The sequence below is a fragment of the Lissotriton helveticus genome, chromosome 3_2, assembly GCF_964261635.1.
Source record: "Lissotriton helveticus chromosome 3_2, aLisHel1.1, whole genome shotgun sequence".
Taxonomy (NCBI): Eukaryota; Metazoa; Chordata; class Amphibia; order Caudata; family Salamandridae; genus Lissotriton; species Lissotriton helveticus.
The window spans coordinates 483,122,166-483,147,447 of NC_136062.1; the positions used below are offsets into that span (position 1 = coordinate 483,122,166).

A 25,282-nucleotide genomic window follows, 5' to 3' on the forward strand; every position below is an offset into this window, starting at 1 on the left:
GGACGGGCAGCTGAGGTGTGACAGTAACACCTGTCCAGGGGATGGCACAGAAGGGGGCACCGAAGGTGTGCCAGGAAGAACGAGTCAAGAGGGGATAGTGCAGGACGGGCAGCTGAGGTGTGACAGTAACACCTGTCCAGGGGATGGCACAGAAGGGGGCACCAAAGGGGTGACAGGAAGAACGAGTCAAGAGGGGATAGTGGAGGACGGGCAGCTGAGGTGTGACAGTAACACCTGTCCAGGGGATGGCACAGAAGGGGGCACCGAAGGTGTGCCAGGAAGAACGAGTCAAGAGGGGATAGTGGAGGACGGGCAGCTGAGGTGTGACAGTAACACCTGTCCAGGGGATGGCACAGAAGGGGGCACCGAAGGTGTGCCAGGAAGAACGAGTCAAGAGGGGATAGTGCAGGACGGGCAGCTGAGGTGTGACAGTAACACCTGTCCAGGGGATGGCACAGAAGGGGGCACCAGAGGGGTGACAGGAAGAACGACTCAAGAGGGGATAGTGGAGGACGGGCAGCTGAGGTGTGACAGTAACACCTGTCCAGGGGATGGCGCAGAAGGAGGCACCAAAGGGGTGACAGGAAGAACGAGTCAAGAGGGGATAGTGGAGGACGGGCAGCTGAGGTGTGACAGTAACACCTGTCCAGGGGATGGCACAGAAGGGGGCACCAAAGGGGTGACAGGAAGAACGAGTCAAGAGGGGATAGTGGAGGACGGGCAGCTGAGGTGTGACAGTAACACCTGTCCAGGGGATGGCACAGAAGGGGGCACCAAAGGGGTGACAGGAAGAACGAGTCAAGAGGGGATAGTGGAGGACGGGCAGCTGAGGTGTGACAGTAACACCTGTCCAGGGGATGGCACAGAAGGGGGCACCAGAGGGGTGACAGTAACACCTGTCCCGGGGATGGCACAGAAGGGGGCACCAGAGGGGTGACAGTAACACCTGTCCAGGGGATGGCACAGAAGGGGGGGCAGCAGATGGGTAACTGGAGAAGCAACCCTGGAGGAGACTGAGTGATGGATGCACACCTCTTCAATGGCTGGGAGAGAAGGTAATATACGGGTAATATAAACAGCGCCTTCCAGAAGACAAAACACAGAAGTCCTGCTGTTGGTGACAGCTTGTCCTACCTAGGCACAAAACGGCCAAGCGAGGGTGCAGACATCCGGGCATTCCTGGGGATTCGGTGGCGTGACCGGTCTCCATTGTCCCTAAAAGATTAAAAAAATACCTGGTCAGACAGCAGGAAAGAGATGCTTCTACGTCATTCCACTTAAATGAGTAACTTTAGCGACAGAGGGCACCAACTGAAAGCTGACTCTGAAAACCAGAATACTAGTGGAGGAAGAAAAAGGGGTGAAAATGATGAGGAAAAATGAAACAGAAGGAACAGGCAATAAACAGTAAAAAAAAAAAAGAGCAGAGAAGGAAAAAGAAATACAACAACGTGAGACAAGAGAGGGGGAAAGAAATACAAAGAGAAAGTACTGACAGAAGAGGCATTGGAAAGAGGAGTATGGGTAAACAAATACGATAAAAAAAGAGTTCAGAAAATAATAAGGATTGATACTAAAAAGAAATGAAACAGCAGGTAAAAGATGGGAGCAGTTTGTTAGAAAAAAACTGCAGAAACAAAAGCAACATAAAAGAAGAATGGTGAAAGAGAAAAACAGACGAGATATACAGAATCAGTTACACAGAAAAACACATGCAGAAGCAGGAGGCGGAGAATCAGGAAAGGAGAAAGGAAAGTAAGGAGGCGAGGGAGACAGGAGAGGAAGAGAACAGGACAGCTGCAGGAGAGGTACTGGCAAAGCTAATCAGTCTCACGGATTTATTTATTTTGTGTTTGATAGAGCACGAACTTGACCCGTGAGGGTATCAGAGCGCTTTACAGGATTGACAAGTAGTATACAAAGGACTTGGGAGGGGTGGATACATTTGGGATAAAAACAGGTTGAAACATTTGGGATAAAAACAGGTGGAAACATTTGGGATAAAAACAGGTGGAAACATTTGGGATAAAAACAGGTAGATACATTTGGGATAAAAACAGGTGGAAACATTTGGGATAAAAACAGGTAGATACATTTGGGATAAAAACAGGTGGAAACATTTGGGATAAAAACAGGTAGATACATTTGGGATAAAAACAGGTGGAAACATTTGGGATAAAAACAGGTGGAAACATTTGGGATAAAAACAGGTGGAAACATTTGGGATAAAAACAGGTGGAAACATTTGGGATAAAAACAGGTAGATACATTTGACAAGAAACCGACTGTCTCAAATCCCGGGAGGGATGCCCTGAGGTGCCGGGAGGATATCGTCCAGACACCGTGGAGAAGCCATAACAGAGGGTAGCAGAAAGTCGCTGAGGTGATAGTAATGCAAGCGTTAGGAGAGGAATTTGCCCATTAGGAAAGTTTTGGCCTCCGTTTTAAAGCGTGCCAGAGAGGGATTCTTCCAATGGCGGGCGAGAGCGAGTTCCATATTCTTGGTGTATGGAACCGATCGGCTTTGACAATGCATTAGTGGTGCAGCCCAGCATCCCTGTGTGCAGAGCAAAGTAAAGAGTAGAAAAGAGGCCTATGACACGGTTGCTATGTTTTTCAGTTCATTCACCTACCAAAGTTGGATTGGGTCCAAAAAAAAAGTTGCACAATAAACTTTACTTATGTGCATGAGGGAAATAGCAGTAACATGAAGAGCCTATGAATGCATAGGTGGGGGTAGAAACACAGAGGGCGAGTGTGGGGCAAAGCAACAGAGGGCACAAGGAGGGAAAGCAACATGGAGGGTGGGGCAAATTAACATACTATTGGGGAAAGAGAAGCACGTGAGAGAGGGCAACAAAGAGCGTGGGAAGGGGAGAGACAAGTGCATGAGGGAGACAGCTGGAAAACACACGCACTCTCAGGGAGCGCTTAATAAAAAGAAGAAGAGACCCTAAAAGACAGCACTGGAAGTGCACGAGTAATGAGGGCATAGTGCAAGGGAGCGACAAACACAAGAGAAAGAAGGAAAGCCCACACTAGCGAACTAATGAGCAAGCAAACAAAGGAGAGTGAGAATAAAGCAAACCAACAGGAAGCAAAGGTTCTAAACCCACCATAAGCACACAAGAGGTCTTTGCGCCGGAGTCAAGGCAGGAGAAAAAGAGAAAGAGGGGAAAGAAGGGGGTGGTGAATCAAAAGTGAAGGCAGATACAGAAGAGATATAAAAATAAAGTGAGTCAACGAGGCTGAGAAACGGAAAAGACAAAAAGGACGGACAGGAGAGGGGTTACGAGACAGACGAGAGAGACTGGACACACTGAAAAACCAAGAGCAGAGACAGGAGGGAAAGAAAAACAGGTGAGGTAAAGGAGAGGCAGAAACAGGACGGGAAATACACGAAAGGGGTGAAGAAACAGAAGGGAAGACAGGCGAGAAATGGAAAACCAGGAATGACAGGCAGGAGGCGGCAGGTGAGCAGCAGGGAAAAGACTACAAGGCTTAAACACGTAACAGTGCCATCTCTTCCAGGTCAAAAAACATGCTTTGTAGTATTGTGTACAATATGAAATGGACCAGGATTGTGCACTTCGGTAGCCCATATTAAAGAGAAAAACAATATAAGTAAAATGACGAGCGATGAGGTGCTCGAGAACAAATGGAACAGCAGCACAGTGGAGATTTGAAAGGAAGAGGAATCCTTTCTGAACTGACCCTTCCAGCTGCTGGTCTGAAGGAAGGACATGAGCGGGTTCTGACCCTTCCAGCTGCTGGTCTGAAGGGAGGACGTGAGCGGGTTCTGACCCTTCCAGCTGCTGGTCTGAAGGAAGGACATGAGTGGGTTCTGACCCTTCCAGCTGCTGGTCTGAAGGAAGGACATGAGTGGGTTCTGACCCTTCCAGCTGCTGGTCTGAAGGAAGGACATGAGCGGGTTCTGACCCTTCCAGCTGCTGGTCTGAAGGAAGGACATGAGCGGGTTCTGACCCTTCCAGCTGCTGGTCTGAAGGAAGGACATGAGCGGGTTCTGACCCTTCCAGCTGCTGGTCTGAAGGAAGGACATGAGCGGGTTCTGACCCTTCCAGCTGCTGGTCTGAAGGAAGGACATGAGCGGGTTCTGACCCTTCCAGCTGCTGGTCTGAAGGAAGGACATGAGCGGGTTCTGACCCTTCCAGCTGCTGGTCTGAAGGAAGGACATGAGCGGGTTCTGACCCTTCCAGCTGCTGGTCTGAAGGAAGGACATGAGCGGGTTCTGACCCTTCCAGCTGCTGGTCTGAAGGAAGGACATGAGCGGGTTCTGACCCTTCCAGCTGCTGGTCTGAAGGAAGGACATGAGCGGGTTCTGACCCTTCCAGCTGCTGGTCTGAAGGAAGGACATGAGCGGGTTCTGACCCTTCCAGCTGCTGGTCTGAAGGAAGGACATGAGCGGGTTCTGACCCTTCCAGCTGCTGGTCTGAAGGAAGGACATGAGCGGGTTCTGACCCTTCCAGCTGCTGGTCTGAAGGAAGGACATGAGCGGGTTCTGACCCTTCCAGCTGCTGGTCTGAAGGAAGGACATGAGCGGGTTCTGACCCTTCCAGCTGCTGGTCTGAAGGAAGGACATGAGCGGGTTCTGACCCTTCCAGCTGCTGGTCTGAAGGAAGGACATGAGCGGGTTCTGACGCTTCCAGCTGCTGGTCTGAAGGAAGGACATGAGCGGGTTCTGACCCTTCCAGCTGCTGGTCTGAAGGAAGGACATGAGCGGGTTCTGACCCTTCCAGCTGCTGGTCTGAAGGAAGGACATGAGTGGGTTCTGCATCCGCACCAGGAGTGGAATCTGCACCACAGTGGAGTCCTGCTGAATGAGTCCAGAGTGGATCATTCATTCATCAATGCACCAAGACAGCGATGGGGGGCGCCTCCTGAGCGAGGTGCACACCAGGCCTACTCCGCCTTCTCCATAAACCCTCTTCTTGTGGCTGGTAATCCTCAGGCGGTCAGTAACTCGAGTTAAAGGCTGTTTTGGGATTACCAGTGAGAGGGGGACTTCACACTCCAATGTGCCCCTCACTCCACTAACAGAGGGTGTACCACACTCTCACTCCACTCAGAAGCCTAAGTGGTGTGCTCTAGCACACTTGTGGTCTACTCTGAAGCATAAGTGTTGTGCTCTAGCACACTCGTGATCTACTCAGAAGCATGAGTGGTGTGCTCTAGCACACTCGTGATCTACTCAGAAGCCTAGTGTTGTGCTCTAGCACACTTGTGGTCTGCACAGAAGCATGAGTGGTGTGCTCTAGCACACTTGTGATCTACTCAGGAGCATGAGTGGTGTGCTCTAGCACACTTGTGGTCTGCACAGAAGCATGAGTGTTGTGCTCTAGCACACTCGTGATCTACTCAGAAGCATGAGTGGTGTGCTCTAGCACACTCGTGATCTACTCAGAAGCATGAGTGGTGTGCTCTAGCACACTTGTGATCTACTCAGGAGCATGAGTGGTGTGCTCTAGCACACTTGTGGTCTGCACAGAAGCATGAGTGGTGTGCTCTAGCACACTTGTGATCTACTCAGAAGCATGAGTGGTGTGCTCTAGCACACTTGTGATACACTCAGAAGCATGAGTGGTGTGCTCTAGCACACTTGTGGTCTGCACAGAAGCATGAGTGTTGTGCTCTAGCACACTTGTGGTCTGCACAGAAGCATGAGTGGTGTGCTCTGGCACACTTGTGATCTACTCAGAAGCATGAGTGGTGTGCTCTAGCACACTTGTGATCTACTCAGAAGCATGAGTGGTGTGCTCTAGCACACTTGTGGTCTGCACAGAAGCATGAGTGTTGTGCTCTAGCACACTTGTGATCTACTCAGAAGCATGAGTGGTGTGCTCTAGCACACTCATGATCTACTCAGAAGCATGAGTGGTGTGCTCTAGCACACTTGTGATCTACTCAGGAGCATGAGTGGTGTGCTCTAGCACACTTGTGGTCTGCTCAGAAGCATGAGTGGTGTGCTCTAGCACACTTGTGATCTACTCAGAAGCATGAGTGGTGTGCTCTAGCACACTTGTGATCTACTCAGAAGCCTGAGTGTTGTGCTCTAGCACACTCATGATCTACTCAGAAGCATGAGTGCTGTGCTCTAGCACACTTGTGATCTACTCAGAAGCATGAGTGGTGTGCTCTACCACACTTGTGGTCTGCACAGAAGCATGAGTGGTGTGCTCTAGCACACTTGTGATCTACTCAGAAGCATGAGTGGTGTGCTCTAGCACACTCATGATCTACTCAGAAGCATGAGTGGTGTGCTCTAGCACACTTGTGGTCTGCACAGAAGCATGAGTGGTGTGCTCTAGCACACTTGTGATCTACTCAGAAGCATGAGTGGTGTGCTCTAGCACACTCGTGATCTACTCAGAAGCATGACTGGTGTGCTCTAGCACACTTGTGATCTACTCAGAAGCATGAGTGGTGTGCTCTAGCACACTTGTGGTCTGCACAGAAGCATGAGTGGTGTGCTCTAGCACACTCATGGTCTACTCAGAAGCATGAGTGGTGTGCTCTAGCACACTGGTGATCTACTCAGAAGCATGAGTGGTGTGCTCTAGCACACTCGTGATCCACTCAGAAGCATGAGTGGTGTGCTCTAGCACTAGCACACTCATGGTCTACTCGGAAGCATGAGTGGTGTGCTCTAGCACACTGGTGATCTACTCAGAAGCATGAGTGGTGAGCTCTAGCACACTCGTGATCCACTCAGAAGCATGAATGGTGTGCTCTAGCACTAGCACACTCATGGTCTACTCGGAAGCATGAGTGGTGTGCTGTAGCACACTTGTGGTCTACTCGGAAGCATGAGTGGTGTGCTGTAGCACACTTGTGGTCTACTCGGAAGCATGAGTGGTGTGCTGTAGCACACTCATGGTCTACTCGGAAGCATGAGTGGTGTGCTGTAGCACACTTGTGGTCTACTCAGAAGCATGAGTGGGGTGCTCTAGCAAACTCGTGATCTACTCAGAAGCCTGAGTGATGTGCTCTAGCACAGTTATGGTCTACTCAGAAGCCTGAGTGTTGTGCTCTTGCACACTCGTGATCCACTCAGAAGCATGAGTGGTGTGCTCTAGCACACTTGTGGTCTGCACAGAAGCATGAGTGGTGTGCTCTAGCACACTTGTGATCTACTCAGAAGCATGAGTGGTGTGCTCTAGCACACTCGTGATCTACTCAGAAGCATGAGTGGTGTGCTCTAGCACACTTGTGATCTACTCAGAAGCATGAGTGGTGTGCTCTAGCACACTTGTGGTCTGCACAGAAGCATGAGTGGTGTGCTCTAGCACACTCATGGTCTACTCAGAAGCATGAGTGGTGTGCTCTAGCACACTGGTGATCTACTCAGAAGCATGAGTGGTGTGCTCTAGCACACTCGTGATCCACTCAGAAGCATGAGTGGTGTGCTCTAGCACTAGCACACTCATGGTCTACTCGGAAGCATGAGTGGTGTGCTGTAGCACACTTGTGGTCTACTCAGAAGCATGAGTGGGGTGCTCTAGCACACTCGTGATCTACTCAGAAGCCTGAGTGATGTGCTCTAGCACAGTTATGGTCTACTCAGAAGCCTGAGTGTTGTGCTCTTGCACACTCGTGATCCACTCAGAAGCATAAGTGGTGTGCTCTAGCACACTTGTGGTCTACTCAGAAGCATGAGTGGTGTGCTCTAGCACACTCGTGATCTACTCAGAAGCATGAGTGGTGTGCTCTAGCACACTTGTGGTCTGCACAGAAGCATGAGTGGTGTGCTCTAGCACACTTGTGATCTACTCAGAAGCCTGAGTGTTGTGCTCTAGCACACTCATGATCTACTCAGAAGCATGAGTGGTGTGCTCTAGCACACTTGTGATCTACTCAGAAGCATGAGTGGTGTGCTCTAGCACACTTGTGGTCTGCACAGAAGCATGAGTGGTGTGCTCTAGCACACTTGTGATCTACTCAGAAGCATGAGTGGTGTGCTCTAGCACACTTGTGGTCTGCACAGAAGCATGAGTGGTGTGCTCTAGCACACTTGTGATCTACTCAGAAGCATGAGTGGTGTGCTCTAGCACACTCGTGATCTACTCGGAAGCATGAGTGGTGTGCTCTAGCACACTTGTGATCTACTCAGAAGCATGAGTGGTGTGCTCTAGCACACTTGTGGTCTGCACAGAAGCATGAGTGGTGTGCTCTAGCACACTTGTGATCTACTCAGAAGCATGAGTGGTGTGCTCTAGCACACTTGTGGTCTGCACAGAAGCATGAGTGGTGTGCTCTAGCACACTTGTGATCTACTCAGAAGCATGAGTGGTGTGCTCTAGCACACTTGTGGTCTGCACAGAAGCATGAGTGGTGTGCTCTAGCACACTTGTGATCTACTCAGAAGCATGAGTGGTGTGCTCTAGCACACTCGTGATCTACTCAGAAGCATGAGTGGTGTGCTCTAGCACACTTGTGATCTACTCAGGAGCATGAGTGGTGTGCTCTAGCACACTTGTGGTCTGCACAGAAGCATGAGTGGTGTGCTCTAGCACACTCATGGTGTAATCAGAAGCATGAGTGGTGTGCTCTAGCACACTGGTGATCTACTCAGAAGCATGAGTGGTGTGCTCTAGCACACTCGTGATCCACTCAGAAGCATGAGTGGTGTGCTCTAGCACTAGCACACTCATGGTCTACTCGGAAGCATGAGTGGTGTGCTCTAGCACACTTGTGGTCTACTCAGAAGCATGAGTGGGGTGCTCTAGCACACTCGTGATCTACTCAGAAGCCTGAGTGTTGTGCTCTAGCACAGTTATGGTCTACTCAGAAGCCTGAGTGTTGTGCTCTTGCACACTCGTGATCCACTCAGAAGCATGAGTGGTGTGCTCTAGCACACTTGTGGTCTACTCAGAAGCATGAGTGGTGTGCTCTAGCACACTTGTGGTCTACTCAGAAGCATGAGTGGTGTGCTCTAGCACACTCGTGATCTACTCAGAAGCATGAGTGGTGTGCTCTAGCACACTTGTGGTCTACTCAGAAGCATGAGGGGTGTGCTCTAGCACACTCGTGATCTACTCAGAAGCATGAGTGGTGTGCTCTAGCACACTCGTGATCTACTCAGAAGCCCAAGTGTTGTGCTCTAGCACACTCGTGATCTACTCAGAAGCATGAGTGGTGTGCTCTAGCACACGTGGTCTACTCAGAAGCATGAGTGGTGTGCTCTAGCACACACGTGATCTACTCAGAAGCATGAGTGGTGTGCTCTCGCACACTCGTGATCTACTCAGAAGCCTAAGTATTGTGCTCTAGCACACTCGTGATCTACTCAGAAGCATGAGTGGTGTGCTCTAGCACACTCGTGATCTACTCAGAAGCATGAGTGGTGTGCTCTAGCACACTCGTGATCCACTCAGAAGCAAGAGTGGTGTGCTCTAGCACACTTGTGGTCTACTCTGAAGCATAAGTGGTGTGCTCTAGCACACTCGTGATCTACTCAGAAGCCTGAGTGTTGTGCTGTAGCACACTCGTGATCTACTCAGAAGCATGAGTGGTGTGCTCTAGCACACTCGTGATCTACCCAGAAGCATGAGTGGTGTGCTCTAGCACACTCGTGATCTACTCAGAAGCCTGAGTGATGTGCTCTAGCACAGTTATGGTCTACTCAGAAGCCCAAGTGTTGTGCTCTAGCACACTCGTGATCCACTCAGAAGCCTGAGTGTTGTGCTCTAGCACACTTGTGCTCTCATAAGCATGAGTGGTGTGCTCTAGCACACTTCTGCTCTCATAAGCATGAGTGGTGTGCTCTAGCACACTCGTGATCTACTCAGAAGCATGAGTGGTGTGCTCTAGCACACTCGTGATCTACTCAGAAGCCTAAGTGTTGTGCTCTAGTACACTCGTGGTCTACTCAGAAGCATGAGTGTTGTGCTCTAGCACACTCGTGGTCTACTCAGAAGCATGAGTGGTGTGCTCTAGCACCCTCGTGATCAACTCAGAAGCATGAGTGGGGTGCTCTAGCAAACTCGTGATCCACTCAGAAGCCTAAGTCAGAAGCCTAAGTGTTGTGCTCTAGCACACTCGTGATCTACTCAGAACCATGAGTGGTATGCTCTAGCACACTCGTGATCTACTCAGAACCATGAGTGGTATGCTCTAGCACACTCGTGATCTACTCAGAAGCCTAAGTGTTGTGCTTTAGCACACTCGTGATCTACTCAGAAGCATGAGAGGTATGCTCTAGCACACTCGTGATCTACTCAGAAGCCTGAGTGGTGTGCTCTAGCACACTCGTGATCTACTCAGAAGCCTGAGTGGTGTGCTCTAGCACACTCGTGATCTACTCAGAAGCATGAGTTGTGTGCTCTAGCACACTCGTGATCTACTCAGAAGCATGAGTGGTGTGCTCTAGCACACTTGTGATCTACTCAGAAGCATGAGTGGTGTGTTCTAGCACACTCATGGTCTACTCAGAAGCATAAGTGGTCACTTGTGATCTACTCAGAAGCATAAGCGGTGTGCGCTAGCACACTCGTGGTCTACTCAGAAGCCTAAGTCAGAAGCCTAAGTGTTGTGCTCTAGCACACTTGTGATCTACTCAGAAGCATAAGCAGTGTGCTCTAGCACACTCGTGATCTACTCAGAAGCATGAGTGGTGTGCTCTAGCACACTCGTGATCTACTCAGAAGCCCAAGTGTTGTGCTCTAGCACACTCGTGATCTACTCAGAAGCATGAGTGGTGTGCTCTAGCACACGTGGTCTACTCAGAAGCATGAGTGGTGTGCTCTAGCACACTTGTGGTCTACTCAGAAGCATGAGGGGTGTGCTCTAGCACACTCGTGATCTACTCAGAAGCATGAGTGGTGTGCTCTAGCACACTCGTGATCTACTCAGAAGCCCAAGTGTTGTGCTCTAGCACACTCGTGATCTACTCAGAAGCATGAGTGGTGTGCTCTAGCACACGTGGTCTACTCAGAAGCATGAGTGGTGTGCTCTAGCACACACGTGATCTACTCAGAAGCATGAGTGGTGTGCTCTCGCACACTCGTGATCTACTCAGAAGCCTAAGTATTGTGCTCTAGCACACTCGTGATCTACTCAGAAGCATGAGTGGTGTGCTCTAGCACACTCGTGATCTACTCAGAAGCATGAGTGGTGTGCTCTAGCACACTCGTGATCCACTCAGAAGCAAGAGTGGTGTGCTCTAGCACACTTGTGGTCTACTCTGAAGCATAAGTGGTGTGCTCTAGCACACTCGTGATCTACTCAGAAGCCTGAGTGTTGTGCTGTAGCACACTCGTGATCTACTCAGAAGCATGAGTGGTGTGCTCTAGCACACTCGTGATCTACCCAGAAGCATGAGTGGTGTGCTCTAGCACACTCGTGATCTACTCAGAAGCCTGAGTGATGTGCTCTAGCACAGTTATGGTCTACTCAGAAGCCCAAGTGTTGTGCTCTAGCACACTCGTGATCCACTCAGAAGCCTGAGTGTTGTGCTCTAGCACACTTGTGCTCTCATAAGCATGAGTGGTGTGCTCTAGCACACTTCTGCTCTCATAAGCATGAGTGGTGTGCTCTAGCACACTCGTGATCTACTCAGAAGCATGAGTGGTGTGCTCTAGCACACTCGTGATCTACTCAGAAGCCTAAGTGTTGTGCTCTAGTACACTCGTGGTCTACTCAGAAGCATGAGTGTTGTGCTCTAGCACACTCGTGGTCTACTCAGAAGCATGAGTGGTGTGCTCTAGCACCCTCGTGATCAACTCAGAAGCATGAGTGGGGTGCTCTAGCAAACTCGTGATCCACTCAGAAGCCTAAGTCAGAAGCCTAAGTGTTGTGCTCTAGCACACTCGTGATCTACTCAGAACCATGAGTGGTATGCTCTAGCACACTCGTGATCTACTCAGAACCATGAGTGGTATGCTCTAGCACACTCGTGATCTACTCAGAAGCCTAAGTGTTGTGCTTTAGCACACTCGTGATCTACTCAGAAGCATGAGAGGTATGCTCTAGCACACTCGTGATCTACTCAGAAGCCTGAGTGGTGTGCTCTAGCACACTCGTGATCTACTCAGAAGCCTGAGTGGTGTGCTCTAGCACACTCGTGATCTACTCAGAAGCATGAGTTGTGTGCTCTAGCACACTCGTGATCTACTCAGAAGCATGAGTGGTGTGCTCTAGCACACTTGTGATCTACTCAGAAGCATGAGTGGTGTGTTCTAGCACACTCATGGTCTACTCAGAAGCATAAGTGGTCACTTGTGATCTACTCAGAAGCATAAGCGGTGTGCGCTAGCACACTCGTGGTCTACTCAGAAGCCTAAGTCAGAAGCCTAAGTGTTGTGCTCTAGCACACTTGTGATCTACTCAGAAGCATAAGCGGTGTGCGCTAGCACACTCGTGGTCTACTCAGAAGCCTAAGTCAGAAGCCTAAGTGTTGTGCTCTAGCACACTTGTGATCTACTCAGAACCATGAGTGGTGTGTCTAGCACACTAGTGATCTACTCAGAAGCATGAGTGGTGTGCTCTAGCACACTCGTGGTCTACTCAGAAGCATGAGTGGTGTGCTCTAGCACCCTCGTGATCAACTCAGAAGCATGAGTGGGGTGCTCTAGCACACTCGTGATCCACTCAGAAGCCTAAGTCAGAAGCCTAAGTGTTGTGCTCTAGCACACTCGTGATCTACTCAGAACCATGAGTGGTATGCTCTAGCACACTCGTGATCTACTCAGAAGCCTAAGTGTTGTGCTTTAGCACACTCGTGATCTACTCAGAAGCATGAGAGGTATGCTCTAGCACACTCGTGATCTACTCAGAAGCCTGAGTGGTGTGCTCTAGCACACTCGTGATCTACTCAGAAGCCTGAGTGGTGTGCTCTAGCACACTCGTGATCTACTCAGAAGCATGAGTTGTGTGCTCTAGCACACTTGTGATCTACTCAGAAGCATGAGTGGTGTGCTCTAGCACACTCATGGTCTACTCAGAAGCATAAGTGGTCACTTGTGATCTACTCAGAAGCATAAGCGGTGTGCGCTAGCACACTCGTGGTCTACTCAGAAGCCTAAGTCAGAAGCCTAAGTGTTGTGCTCTAGCACACTTGTGATCTACTCAGAACCATGAGTGGTGTGCTCTAGCACACTCGTGATCTACTCAGAAGCCTGAGTGGTGTGCTCTAGCACACTCGTGATCTACTCAGAAGCCTGAGTGGTGTGCTCTAGCACACTCGTGATCTACTCAGAAGCATGAGTTGTGTGCTCTAGCACACTTGTGATCTACTCAGAAGCATGAGTGGTGTGCTCTAGCACACTCATGGTCTACTCAGAAGCATAAGTGGTCACTTGTGATCTACTCAGAAGCATAAGCGGTGTGCGCTAGCACACTCGTGGTCTACTCAGAAGCCTAAGTCAGAAGCCTAAGTGTTGTGCTCTAGCACACTTGTGATCTACTCAGAACCATGAGTGGTGTGCTCTAGCACACTAGTGATCTACTCAGAAGCATGAGTGGTGTGCTCTAGCACACTCATGGTCTACTCAGAAGCATAAGTGGTCACTTGTGATCTACTCAGAAGCATAAGCGGTGTGCGCTAGCACACTCGTGGTCTACTCAGAAGCATGAGTGGTGTGCTCTAGCACACTTGTGGTCTACTCAGAAGCATGAGTGGTGTGCTCCAGGACACCTGTGGTCTACTTAGAAGCATGAGGTGTGTGCTCTAGCACACTCGTGATCTACTCATAAGCATGAGTGGTGTGCTCTAGCACACTTATGGTCTACTCAGAAGCATGAGTGGTGTGCTCTAGCACACTCATGGTCTACTCAGAAGCATGAGTGGTGTGCTCTAGCACACTTGTGGTCTACTCAGAAGCATGAGTGGTGTGCTCTAGCACACTCGTGATCTACTCAGAAGCATGAGTGGTGTGCTCAAGCACACCTGTGGTCTACTCAGAAGCATGAGTGGTATGCTCTAGCACACTCGTGATCTACTCAGAAGCATGAGTAGTGTGCTCTAGCACACTTGTAGTTTACTCAGAAGCATGAGTGGTGTGCTCTAGCACAAGTGGTCTACTCAGAAGCATGAGTGGTGTGCTCTAGCACACTCGTGGTCTACTCAGAAGCATGAGTGGTGTGCTCTAGCACACGTGGTCTACTCAGAAGCATGAGTGGTGTGCTCTAGCACACTCGTGGTCTACTCAGAAGCATGAGTGGTGTGCTCTAGCACACTTGTGATCTACTCAGAAGCATGAGTGGTGTGCTCTAACACACTCGTGATCTACTCAGAAGCCTGAGTGTTGTGCTCTAGCAAACTCGTGATCTACTCAGAAGCATGAGTGGTGTGCTCTAGCAAACTCGTGATCTACTCAGAAGCATGAGTGGTGTGCTCTAGCACACTCGTGATCTACTCAGAAGCATGAGTGGTGTGCTCTAGCACACTTGTGATCTACTCAGAAGCATGAGTGGTGTGCTCTAACACACTCGTGATCTACTCAGAAGCCTGAGTGTTGTGCTCTAGCAAACTCGTGATCTACTCAGAAGCATGAGTGGTGTGCTCTAGCACACTCGTGATCTACTCAGAAGCATGAGTGGTGTGCTCTAGCACACACGTGATCTAATCAGAAGCATGAGTGGTGTGCTCTAGCACACTGGTGATCTACTCAGAAGCCTAAGTGTTGTGCTCTAGCACACTCGTGGTCTATTCAGTAGCATGAGTGGTGTGCTCTAGCACACTTGTGGTCTACTCAGTAACATGAGTGGTGTGCTCTAGCACACTCGTGATCTACTCAGAAGCATGAGTGGTGTGCTCTAGCACACTCGTGATCTACTCAGAAGCATGAGTGGTGTGCTCTAGCACACTTGTGGTCTACTCAGAAGCATGAGTGGTGTGCTCTAGCACACTCGTGATCGACTCAGAAGCATGAGTGGTGTGCTCTAACACACTTGTGATCTACTCAGAAGCCTAAGTGTTGTGCTCTAGCACACTCGTGATCTACTCAGAAGCATGAGTGGTTTGCTCTAGCACACACGTGATCTACTCAGAAGCATGAGTGGTGTGCTCTCGCACACTCGTGATCTACTCAGAAGCCTAAGTGTTGTGCTCTAGCACACTCATGATCTACTCAGAAGCATGAGTGGTGTGCTCTAGCACACTGGTGATCTACTCAGAAGCCTAAGTGTTGTGCTCTAGCACACTCGTGGTCTATTCAGTAGCATGAGTGGTGTGCTCTAGCACACTTGTGGTCTACTCAGTAACATGAGTGGTGTGCTCTAGCACACTCGTGGTCTACTCAGAAGCATAAGCGGTGTGCTCCAGCACACTCGTGGTCTACTCAGAAGCATGAGTGGTGTGCTCTAGCACACTCGTGATCGACTCAGAAGCATGAGTGGTGTGCTCTAACACACTTGTGATCTACTCAGAAGCCTAAGTGTTGTGCTCTAGCACACTCGTGATCTACTCAGAAGCATGAGTGGTTTGCTCTAGCACACACGTGATCTACTCAGAAGCATGAGTGGTGTGCTCTCGCACACTCGTGATCTACTCAGAAGCCTAAGTGTTGTGCTCTAGCACACTCATGATCTACTCAGAAGCATGAGTGGTGTGCTCTAGCACACTCGTGATCTACTCAAGCATGAGTGGTGTGCTCTAGCACACTCATGATCTACTCATAAGCATGAGAGGGGACACGTGGCAGCAGTGGAGGGGACACGTGGCAGCAGTGGAGGGGACACGTGGCAGCAGTGGAGGGGACACGTGGCAGCAGTGGAGGGGACACGTGGCAGCAGTGGAGGGGACACGTGGCAGCAGTGGAGGGGACACGTGGCAGCAGTGGAGGGGACACGTGGCAGCAGTGAAGGGGACACGTGGCAGCAGTGAAGGGGACACGTGGCAGCAGTGAAGGGGACACGAGGCAGCAGTGAAGGGGACACGAGGCAGCAGTGAAGGGGACACGAGGCAGCAGTGAAGGGGACACGAGGCAGCAGTGAAGGGGACACGAGGCAGCAGTGGAGGGGCACATAGCAGCAGTGGAGGGGACACATGGCAGCAGTGGAGGGGACACATGGCAGCAGTGGAGGGGACACATGGCAGCAGTGGAGGGGACACATGGCAGCAGTGGAGGGGACACATGGCAGCAGTGGAGGGGGGACAAGGCAGCAGTGGAGGGGACAAGGCAGCAGTGGAGGGGACACAAGGCAGCAGTGGAGGGGACACAAGGCAGCAGTGGAGGGGACACAAGGCAGCAGTGGAGGGGACACAAGGCAGCAGTGGAGGGGACACAAGGCAGCAGTGGAGGGGACACAAGGCAGCAGTGGAGGGGACACATGGCAGCAGTGGCGGGGACACATGGCAGCAGTGGAGGGGACACAAGGCAGCAGTGGAGGGGACACAAGGCAGCAGTGGAGGGGACACAAGGCAGCAGTGGAGGGGACACGTGGCAGCAGTGGAGGGGACACGTGGCAGCAGTGGAGGGGACACGTGGCAGCAGTGGAGGGGACACGTGGCAGCAGTGGAGGGGACACGTGGCAGCAGTGGAGGGGACACGTGGCAGCAGTGGAGGGGACACGTGGCAGCAGTGGAGGGGACACGTGGCAGCAGTGGAGGGGACACGTGGCAGCAGTGGAGGGGACACGTGGCAGCAGTGGAGGGGACACGTGGCAGCAGTGGAGGGGACACGTGGCAGCAGTGGAGGGGACACTTGGCAGCAGTGGAGGGGACACAAGGCAGCAGTGGAGGGGACACAAGGCAGCAGTGGAGGGGACACGTGGCAGCAGTGGAGGGGACACGTGGCAGCAGTGGAGGGGACACGTGGCAGCAGTGGAGGGGACACTTGGCAGCAGTGGAGGGCACACGTGGCAGCAGTGGAGGGGACACTTGGCAGGAGTGGAGGGGACACATGGCAGGAGTCGAGGGGACACATGGCAGCAGTGGAGGGGACACATGGCAGCAGTGAAGGGGACACATGGCAGCAGTGGAGGGGACACATGGCAGCAGTGGAGGGGACACATGGCAGCAGTGGAGGGGACACATGGCCGTAGTGGAGATACTCTTTGTCCTGGATTAAAGCAGCAGGTGAACCTCAAATGGGCAGAATTACAGCTCATTAAGGAGGAGGTGATGTAACTGAATTAGGGGGGACTCTGTGGTACCCTGAGACTCTATGGGTCTCTTATGAAGGGTCTACTCATAATTTAATGGCCAGGTGATGGCGGGTGGGGGGGTGGGGTAACTGGGCTTTTAGACGGGCTGAGTGCGGGGCACATGATGTGAAACAAATAGCAACTGTTAACACTGAGAGCAAGCACTGACAAAAACAACAGGTCTGGCCTCAACGTGCCAACATGTGTAATTATAACTAATATGTACCACATTAAAGCCTGGCCAACTGGCTTAAAATAGTCCCTCATTTATTCCAATAGAAGCGCTTCACGGGAGGCAGAAGAATACAGCACACTGCCAGCAGGAGGTGAGAGCTCCAGTCCTGGGGGTGAAGCTGCCTCCGATCAATGCATATTTGAAAGAACTGGTAATAATACTCCAGCCGACAACTGTGCTGTCCAGCCAGACCTAAAACCGCAGGTGAAAAGGATGAGAATAGGGGGGAGAGGCCTCGAGAGAGGATGGAGAGGAACAGTAATAGGTGAAGGGAGCACAATAAAAGAGGAGATGAGAAAAGGCACTCAGCACTGGAAGAAGAGGACAAAGAGGTCTGCGTGAATAGGAGCGCGCTGAAAACACGAACCCGCTCCGGAGAGGAGGGGGGGCAAAGAAGGAGCATGAAAGGAGGCGCAAAGGGGCGCTGCGGAGACCTGCGCAATGGAGCGGGGCGCTGCCCTTATCGCACAGCAGCACCTATGCATTCACCTCCAGGAGGGGAGCGGAGCGCCCGGGGAGCTCTTACATATGGGAAGGAGGCAGAGAGGCCTTTTGTGCGCAGCCTCCTCTGAATACTATCTGCAGGCGCGCACTCCTGCGCGCAGGAGCGCCATTCATCAGAGGATGTGAGCCCCCCCCCCCAACCAGACAAGCTACAGGGCGACCCTAGCAGCGGCAGCAGGGGGTGGGACCCTGGAGTCAGGCTCCAGGCTACGCCCCTTCCAGAGGGGTCAGCATCTGTGGCCACGCACTGAAAGGCCAGATGAACCCCAACAAACATCAACAAAGCCAGGGCCACAATCGCACCCCATCCTCGCAAGGCCATCAACATCTCCTTTAAGACAGCAACCTTCCCAGAGAGCTGGAAGGACGCCAAGTACAACGTCTTACTCAAAAAACCCAAGGCTGACCCAAAAGAACTCAAGAACCTCCGATCCATCTCCCTGCTCCTGTTCCTGGCGAAGGTCATCGAGAAGACCGTCAACAGACAATTGACCCGCTACCTCGAGGAGAACAGCATCCTGGAGCCGTCCCAGTCCGGATTCCATAGCAACCACAGCACCGAAACTGCCCTCATCGCTGCCACTGAGGCCCTGCTGGACAACGACGAAACCGCTGCCCTCATCCTCCTGCACCTATCAGCTGCCTTCGACACGGTCTGCCACCGCATCCTACGCACTCGCCTCCACGACGCCAGGATCTGAGACAAGGCTCTGGATTGGACCACCTCCTTCTCTGCAGAGACCCAGACCGTCCGCCACCCCCCCTTCCGCTTCAAAGCCACAGAGATCATCTGCGGCGTACCCCAGGACTCATCCCTCAGCCCAGCATTGTTCAACATCTACATGGCACCGCTCGCCCACGTCGCCCGACTGCACAACCTCAACATCATCTCCTACGCCGACACCCAGCTGATCCTCTCCCTCACCAAGGACCCCCTCACTGCTAAAACCAACCTCCACGAAGGAATAAAAGCCGTCGCCGAGTGCATGAAGGACAGCCGCCTGAAACTGAACTCGGACAAGACAGAAGTACTCATCCTCGGCTCCACCCCCTCGGCCCGGGACGACTCCTGTTGGCCGACCGCACTGGGAACAGCACCAACCGACCACGCACGCAACCTGGGGTTCATCCTCAACTCTACTCTCTCCATGACAAAACAGGTCAATGCCGTCCCGTCCTCCTGTTTCAACACCCTCAGCATACTCCGCAAGATCTACAGATGGATCCCCACCGAAACAAGAACGGTCACCCAGGCCTTCGTCAGCAGCAGGTTGGACTACGGAAACGCCCTCTACGCAGTAGCCTCGGCCAAACTCCTGAAACTACTACAACGCATACAGAACGCCTCTGCACGCTTGATCCTCAACATCCTTCGCCGCAGCCACATCACACCCCACCTGAGAGACCTGCACTGGCTTCCCGTCAACAAGATAATCACCTTCAAGCTCCTCACCCACGCACACAAGGTACTCCACAACACCGGACAGGCATACCTCAACAGACGACTCACCTTCTACACCCCCAACCGCCAGCTCCGGTCCGCTGACCTCGCCACCGCCACCGTCCCCTGCATCCGAAGATTGACCGCCGGCGGAAGATAGTTCTCCCACCTCGCCGCCAAGACCTGGAACTCCCTCCCCATCCTCTTATGGCAGACCCAGGACCTGCTAACCTTCAGAAGACTACTGTAAACCTGGATGTTCGAGCAGCAGGAACATCCCCTCCCCCCGACTCTCCCCAGCTCCTTGAGACCCTCACGGGTGCGCTCTACAAATGTTCTGAATGATTGATTGGATGAGTTCGCCCCTCGAGCCCAGGCAGGCACGAACACTCACTCGAAGTCCTGGTCGGCACCCTCCACCAACGAGCCCTGCTTCTCGGACACAGAGGCGCAAAGGGGCGCTGCGAAGCTCCGCAGAATGGAGCGGGAGAGAGGCGTTACCCTTATCGCACCGCAGCACCCAGGCATTCACCTCCAAGAGGGGAGCGGCCCAGGGAGCTGGTACCCATGGAAAGTAGGCAGAGAGGCCTTTTGTGCGCAGCCTCCTCTGAATACTATTTGCAGGCGCGCACTCCTGAGCCCAGGAGCGCCATTCATCAGAGGATATGCGCCCCTGGGCACGTCTGCCGTGTCCCCTCTACCACCCACCCACAACCAGAAAAGTCACAGGGCAACCCTCGGAGCGGCAGCAGGGGGGATGGAGCCCGGCTCCAGGCTATATCCAGCTCTGGCTTTGGATAAAACCATCCCACAGTGGTCAGCATCTGTGACCAGACATTGGAAGGCCAGATGAACACCAACAAACATATCCGATGAGTTCACCCCTCAAGCTCAGGCAGGCACGAACACTCACTCAAAGTCCTCAAAGTCCAGGTCGGCGCCCTCCACCGACGAGCCCTGGTTCTCAGACACGGAGGCCGGCGAGGACGAGCTGGTGCGGAGGCGGTTCTGCTGGTACCGCATGGAGCGCTGTCGGATGCTGTCTCTGCGGGACAGGTACTGGATCATCCTCTGGGCGTAGTATGCGGCTGGAGACAACCTGGGAGAAGGAGAAGAGAGGCAAGATGAGAGGATGGACATCCTGGGAGAAGAGAGGGAAGATGAGAGGATGGAGAAAGGACAACCTGGGAGAAGGAGTAGAGAGGCAAGATGAGAGGATGGAGAAAGGACAACCTAGGAGAAGAGAGGGAAGATGATAGGTTGGAGAAAGGACAACCTAGGAGAAGAGAAGATGAGAGAATGGAGAAAGGACAACCTGGGAGAAAGAGAAGAGAGCCAAGATGAGAGGATGGAGAAAGGATATCGTGGGAGAAGAAAGGGAAGATGAGCGGAGGGAGAAAGGACATCCTGGGAGAAGAGAGGGAAGATGAGAGGATGGAGAAAGGACAACCTGGGAGAAGGAGAAGAGATGCAAGATGAGGGGATGGAGAAAGGACAACCTGGGAGAAGTTAGAGAAGATGAGCGTAGGGAGAAAAGGGACAAGGAGAAGGAGGAGAGAGGGAAGATGAGAGGATGAAGAAAGGACATCCGTGGAGAAGAGAGGGAAGATGAGAGGATGGAGAGAGGACATCCTGGGAGAAGAGAGGGAAGATGAGAGGACGGCGAAAGGACAACCTGGGAGAAGGAGAAGAGAAGATGGAGAAAGGACAACCTGGGAGAAGGACAAGAGAAGGAAGAATGAGAGGGTGGAGAAAGGACAACCAAGGAGAAGGAGAAGAGAAGTAAGATGAGAGGATGGAGAAAGGAGAACCTGGGAGAAGAGAGGGAAGATGATAGGATGGAGAAAGGACAACCTGGGAGAAGAGAGGGAAGATGATAGGATGGAGAAAGGACAACCTGGTAGAAGAGAGGGAAGATGATAGGATGGAGAAAGGACAACCTATGAGAAGAGAAGTAAGATGAGAGGATGGAGAAAGGAGAAAGGACTACCCGGGAGAAGGAGGAGATAAGGAAGATGAGAGGATGGAGAAAGGACAACCTGGGAGAAGAGAGGGAATATGAAAGGATGGAGAAAGGACAACCTGGGAGAAGGAGTAGAGAAGTAAGATGAGAGGATGGAGAAAGGACTACCCAGGAGAAGGAGGATGAGAGGATGGAGAAAGGACAACCGGGAAGAAGAGAGGGAAGATGAGAGGATGGAGAAAGTATAACATGGGAGAAGAGAGGCAAGATGAGAGGATGGAGAAAGGACATCCTTGGAGAAGAGAAGGAAGAGAGGGAAGATGGGAGGATGGAGAAAGGACAACCTGGGAGAAGAGAGGGAAGATGAGAGAATAGAGAAAGGACATCCTGGGAGAAGAGATGGGAGGATGGAGAAAGGACAACCTGGAAGAAGAGAGGGAAGATGAGAGGATGGAGAAAGGACAACCAGGGAGAAGGAGAAGAGAGGGAAGATGAGAGGATGGAGAAAGGACATCCTGGGAGAAGGAGAAGGAAGGAGAAGAGAAGCAAGATGAGAGGACGGAGAAAGGACAACCTGGGAGAAGGAGAAGAGAGGGAAGATAAGAGGAAGGAGAAGAGAGGGAAGATGAGAGGATGGAGAAAGGACATTCTAGGAGAAGAGAGGGAAGATGAGGGGATGGAGAAAGGACGTGCACGCCTTTGGCTCTGAGCTCTAGGAGAGGTCAAAGGATCACAAGATAACATCAGCGCAGGACCCACTCCGCCATCAGACTAGCCTCTACCCTAACTCAACCCCACAACACCCTCTGAGCTCAGTGTTCAACCAGCTATCAAATTAGCCCCTACCCCACCTCAACCCCACATGGCCATCATAAGACCACAACACACTGAGTACATCATCCACTCAGCTATCAGACACCAGGCCAGATCCTGCCTCCACCTCACCTGGGCAACACAAGACCCCAAAACCCTATGAGCTCAGCGCCCACTCTGAGATCAGACAGCAAGCCCCTATCCAACCTCAACTCCACAAGGCCATCAGAAGATCACAACACCCTTTGAGCTCAGTCCCCAATGCAGCTATCAGACTAAACCCTATACTACCTCAACCCCACATGACCATCAAAAGTCCACAACACACTTTGGTACACCACCCACTCGGCTATCAGACAACAGGCCTCTATCCTACCTCAAACCCACATGATCAGAAGTCCACAACACACTTTGAGCTTAGCATCCACTCGAGTATCAAAAACACAAGCCCCTATCCCACATAGCCAGAAGACCACAACATCCTCTGAGCTGTGCTCAACATGCTATCAAACTAGTGGTTATAAGACAACAGGTCCCATGAGGACCCCACATGGTTATCAGAACACCACCGGTCCCTATGATCTCAAACTCCTCTCAGACAAAAGATAACAGGTCTTTATCAACTCAAGACCCCACATAGCTATTAGAAGACCACAGGCTCCTAAGATCGCGAAGCCCACTAGGCCATCAGAAAACAGGTCCCTATCAAAATCTCAAATGATGATCAGAAGTACACAGGCCCCTTTAACCTCATCCCACTAGGCTGTAAAACAATAGGTCCCTATCAAGACCTCAAATGACCATCAGAAGACCACACGTCCATATGATTTCAGAAGCCGCTCGGGCCATCAGACAACAATTCCTTATCAGGACCCAACATGGCCATTAGAAGACCACAGGACTCTATGATAATCAGAGCCCACTCGTCCACCAGATAACACGTCATTTATCAAGACCCCGACATGGCCATTACAAGACCACAGGTCCTTATGATTTCAGAGCCCACTCAGCTATCAGGCAGCAAGTCCTTATCACGACCCTACATGGCCGTCAGAAAACTACAGGTGCCTACGATCTATAAATATCTTGTATAAATATCATACCCCTAAGACACAGGCGGCCTGCAAGCAGCTGCAGCGCACGGGATGCCTGCAAGCAGCTGCAGCGCACGGGATGCCTGCAAGCAGCTGCAGCGCACGGGATGCCTGCAAGCAGCTGCAGCGCACGTGATGCCTGCACGCAGCTGCAGCGCAGGGGATGCCTGCAAGCAGCTGCAGCGCACGGGATGCCTGCAAGCAGCTGCAGCATATGGGATGCCTGCAAGCAGCTGCAGTGCACGGGATGCCTGCAAGCAGCGCACGGGATGCCTGCAAGCAGCTGCAGCGCACGGGATGCCTGCAAGCAGCTGCAGCGCACGGGATGCCTGCAAGCAGCTGCAGCGCACGGGATGCCTGCAAGCAGCTGCACCGCAGGGGATGCCTGCAAGCAGCTGCAGCGCAGGGGATGACTGCAAGCAGCTGCAGCACACAGGCGGCCTGGAAGCAGCTGCAGCGCACAGGCGGCCTGGAAGCAGCTGCAGCGCACAGGCGGCCTGGAAGCAGTTGCAGCGCAGGGTGACCTGGAAGCAGCTGCAGCGCAGGATGACCTGGAAGCAGCTGCAGCACATGGATGACCTGGAAGCAGCAGCGAACAGGCAGCTTGCAAGGAGCTGCACCGCACGGGCGACCTGCGAGCAGCGAACAGGCGGCTTGCAAGAAGCTGCAGCGAACAGGCGGCTTTCAAGAAGCTGCAGCGCACGGGATGCCTGCAATCAGCTGCAGCGCACGGGATGCCTGCAAGCAGCTGCAGCGCACAGGATGCCTGCAAGCAGCTGCAGCGCACAGGATGCCTCCAAGCAGCTGCAGCGCACAGGATGCCTCCAAGCAGCTGCAGCGCACAGGATGCCTCCAAGCAGCTGCAGCGCACAGGATGCCTCCAAGCAGCTGCAGCGCACAGGATGCCTCCAAGCAGCTGCAGCGCACAGGATGCCTCCAAGCAGCTGCAGCGCACAGGATGCCTCCAAGCAGCTGCAGCGCACAGGATGCCTCCAAGCAGCTGCAGCGCACAGGATGCCTCCAAGCAGCTGCAGCGCACAGGATGCCTCCAAGCAGCTGCAGCGCACAGGATGCCTCCAAGCAGCTGCAGCGCACAGGATGCCTCCAAGCAGCTGCAGCGCACAGGATGCCTCCAAGCAGCTGCAGCGCACAGGATGCCTCCAAGCAGCTGCAGCGCACAGGATGCCTCCAAGCAGCTGCAGCGCACAGGATGCCTCCAAGCAGCTGCAGCGCACAGGCGACCTGCAAGCAGATGAAGCAAACAGGCAGCTTGCAAGGAGCTGCAGCGAACAGGCGGATGCAAGAAGCTGCAGCGAACAGGCGGCTTGCAAGAAGCTGCAGCAAACAGGCGGCTTGCAAGAAGCTGCAGCAAACAGGCGGCTTGCAAGAAGCTGCAGCGAACAGGCGGCTTGCAAGAAGCTGCAGCGAACAGGCGGCTTGCAAGAGCTGCAGCGAACAGGCGGCTTGCAAGAAGCTTCGGCGAAAAAGAAGCTGCAGCACACAGGCGGCCTGCAAGAAGCTGCAGCACACAGGCCACCAGCGGGGAGCACGGGCACACAGGCCGCCAGCGGGGAGCACGGACGCACAGGCCGCCAGAGAGGAGCACGAACGCACAGGCTATCAGCTAGGAGCACGAGCGCACAGCCCTCCAGAGAGGAGCAGGGGCGCACAGGCCTCCAGCGGGGAGCAGGGGCGCACAGGCCTCCAGCGAGGAGCAGGGGCGCACAGGCCTCCAGCGAGGAGCAGGGGCGCACAGGCCTCCAGCGAGGAGCAGGGGCGCACAGGCCTCCAGCGAGGAGCAGGGGCGCACAGGCCTCCAGCGAGGAGCAGGGGCGCACAGGCCTCCAGCGAGGAGCAGGGGCGCACAGGCCTCCAGCGAGGAGCAGGGGCGCACAGGCCTCCAGCGAGGAGCAGGGGCGCACAGGCCTCCAGCGAGGAGCAGGGGCGCACAGGCCTCCAGCGAGGAGCAGGGGCGCACAGGCCTCCAGCGAGGAGCAGGGGCGCACAGGCCTCCAGCGAGGAGCAGGGGCGCACAGGCCCCCAGCGAGGAGCAGGGGCGCACAGGCCTCCAAGCGAGGAGCAGGGGCGCACAGGCCTCCAGCGAGGAGCAGGGGCGCACAGGCCTCCAG

The 25,282-nt window shown here is 53.0% G+C and overlaps 1 protein-coding gene across 3 annotated transcripts in view; it reads right to left on the reverse strand.

The window, feature by feature from the left end:
- AMBRA1 (autophagy and beclin 1 regulator 1) overlaps nucleotides 1–25,282 on the reverse strand; it is a 581,139-nt gene that overhangs the window by 373,231 nt on the left and 182,626 nt on the right. For 2 of the 3 annotated variants that reach the window (XM_078684411.1, XM_078684409.1), the window contains 2 exons: nucleotides 20,197–20,382; nucleotides 1,135–1,215 (listed from right to left, as the gene is read on the reverse strand). In XM_078684411.1, the coding sequence (XP_078540537.1) occupies nucleotides 1,135–1,215; nucleotides 20,197–20,382 (267 nt within the window). The remainder of the gene's footprint in view (nucleotides 1–1,134; nucleotides 1,216–20,196; nucleotides 20,383–25,282) is intronic. The other variant, XM_078684412.1, reaches the window with a different exon arrangement.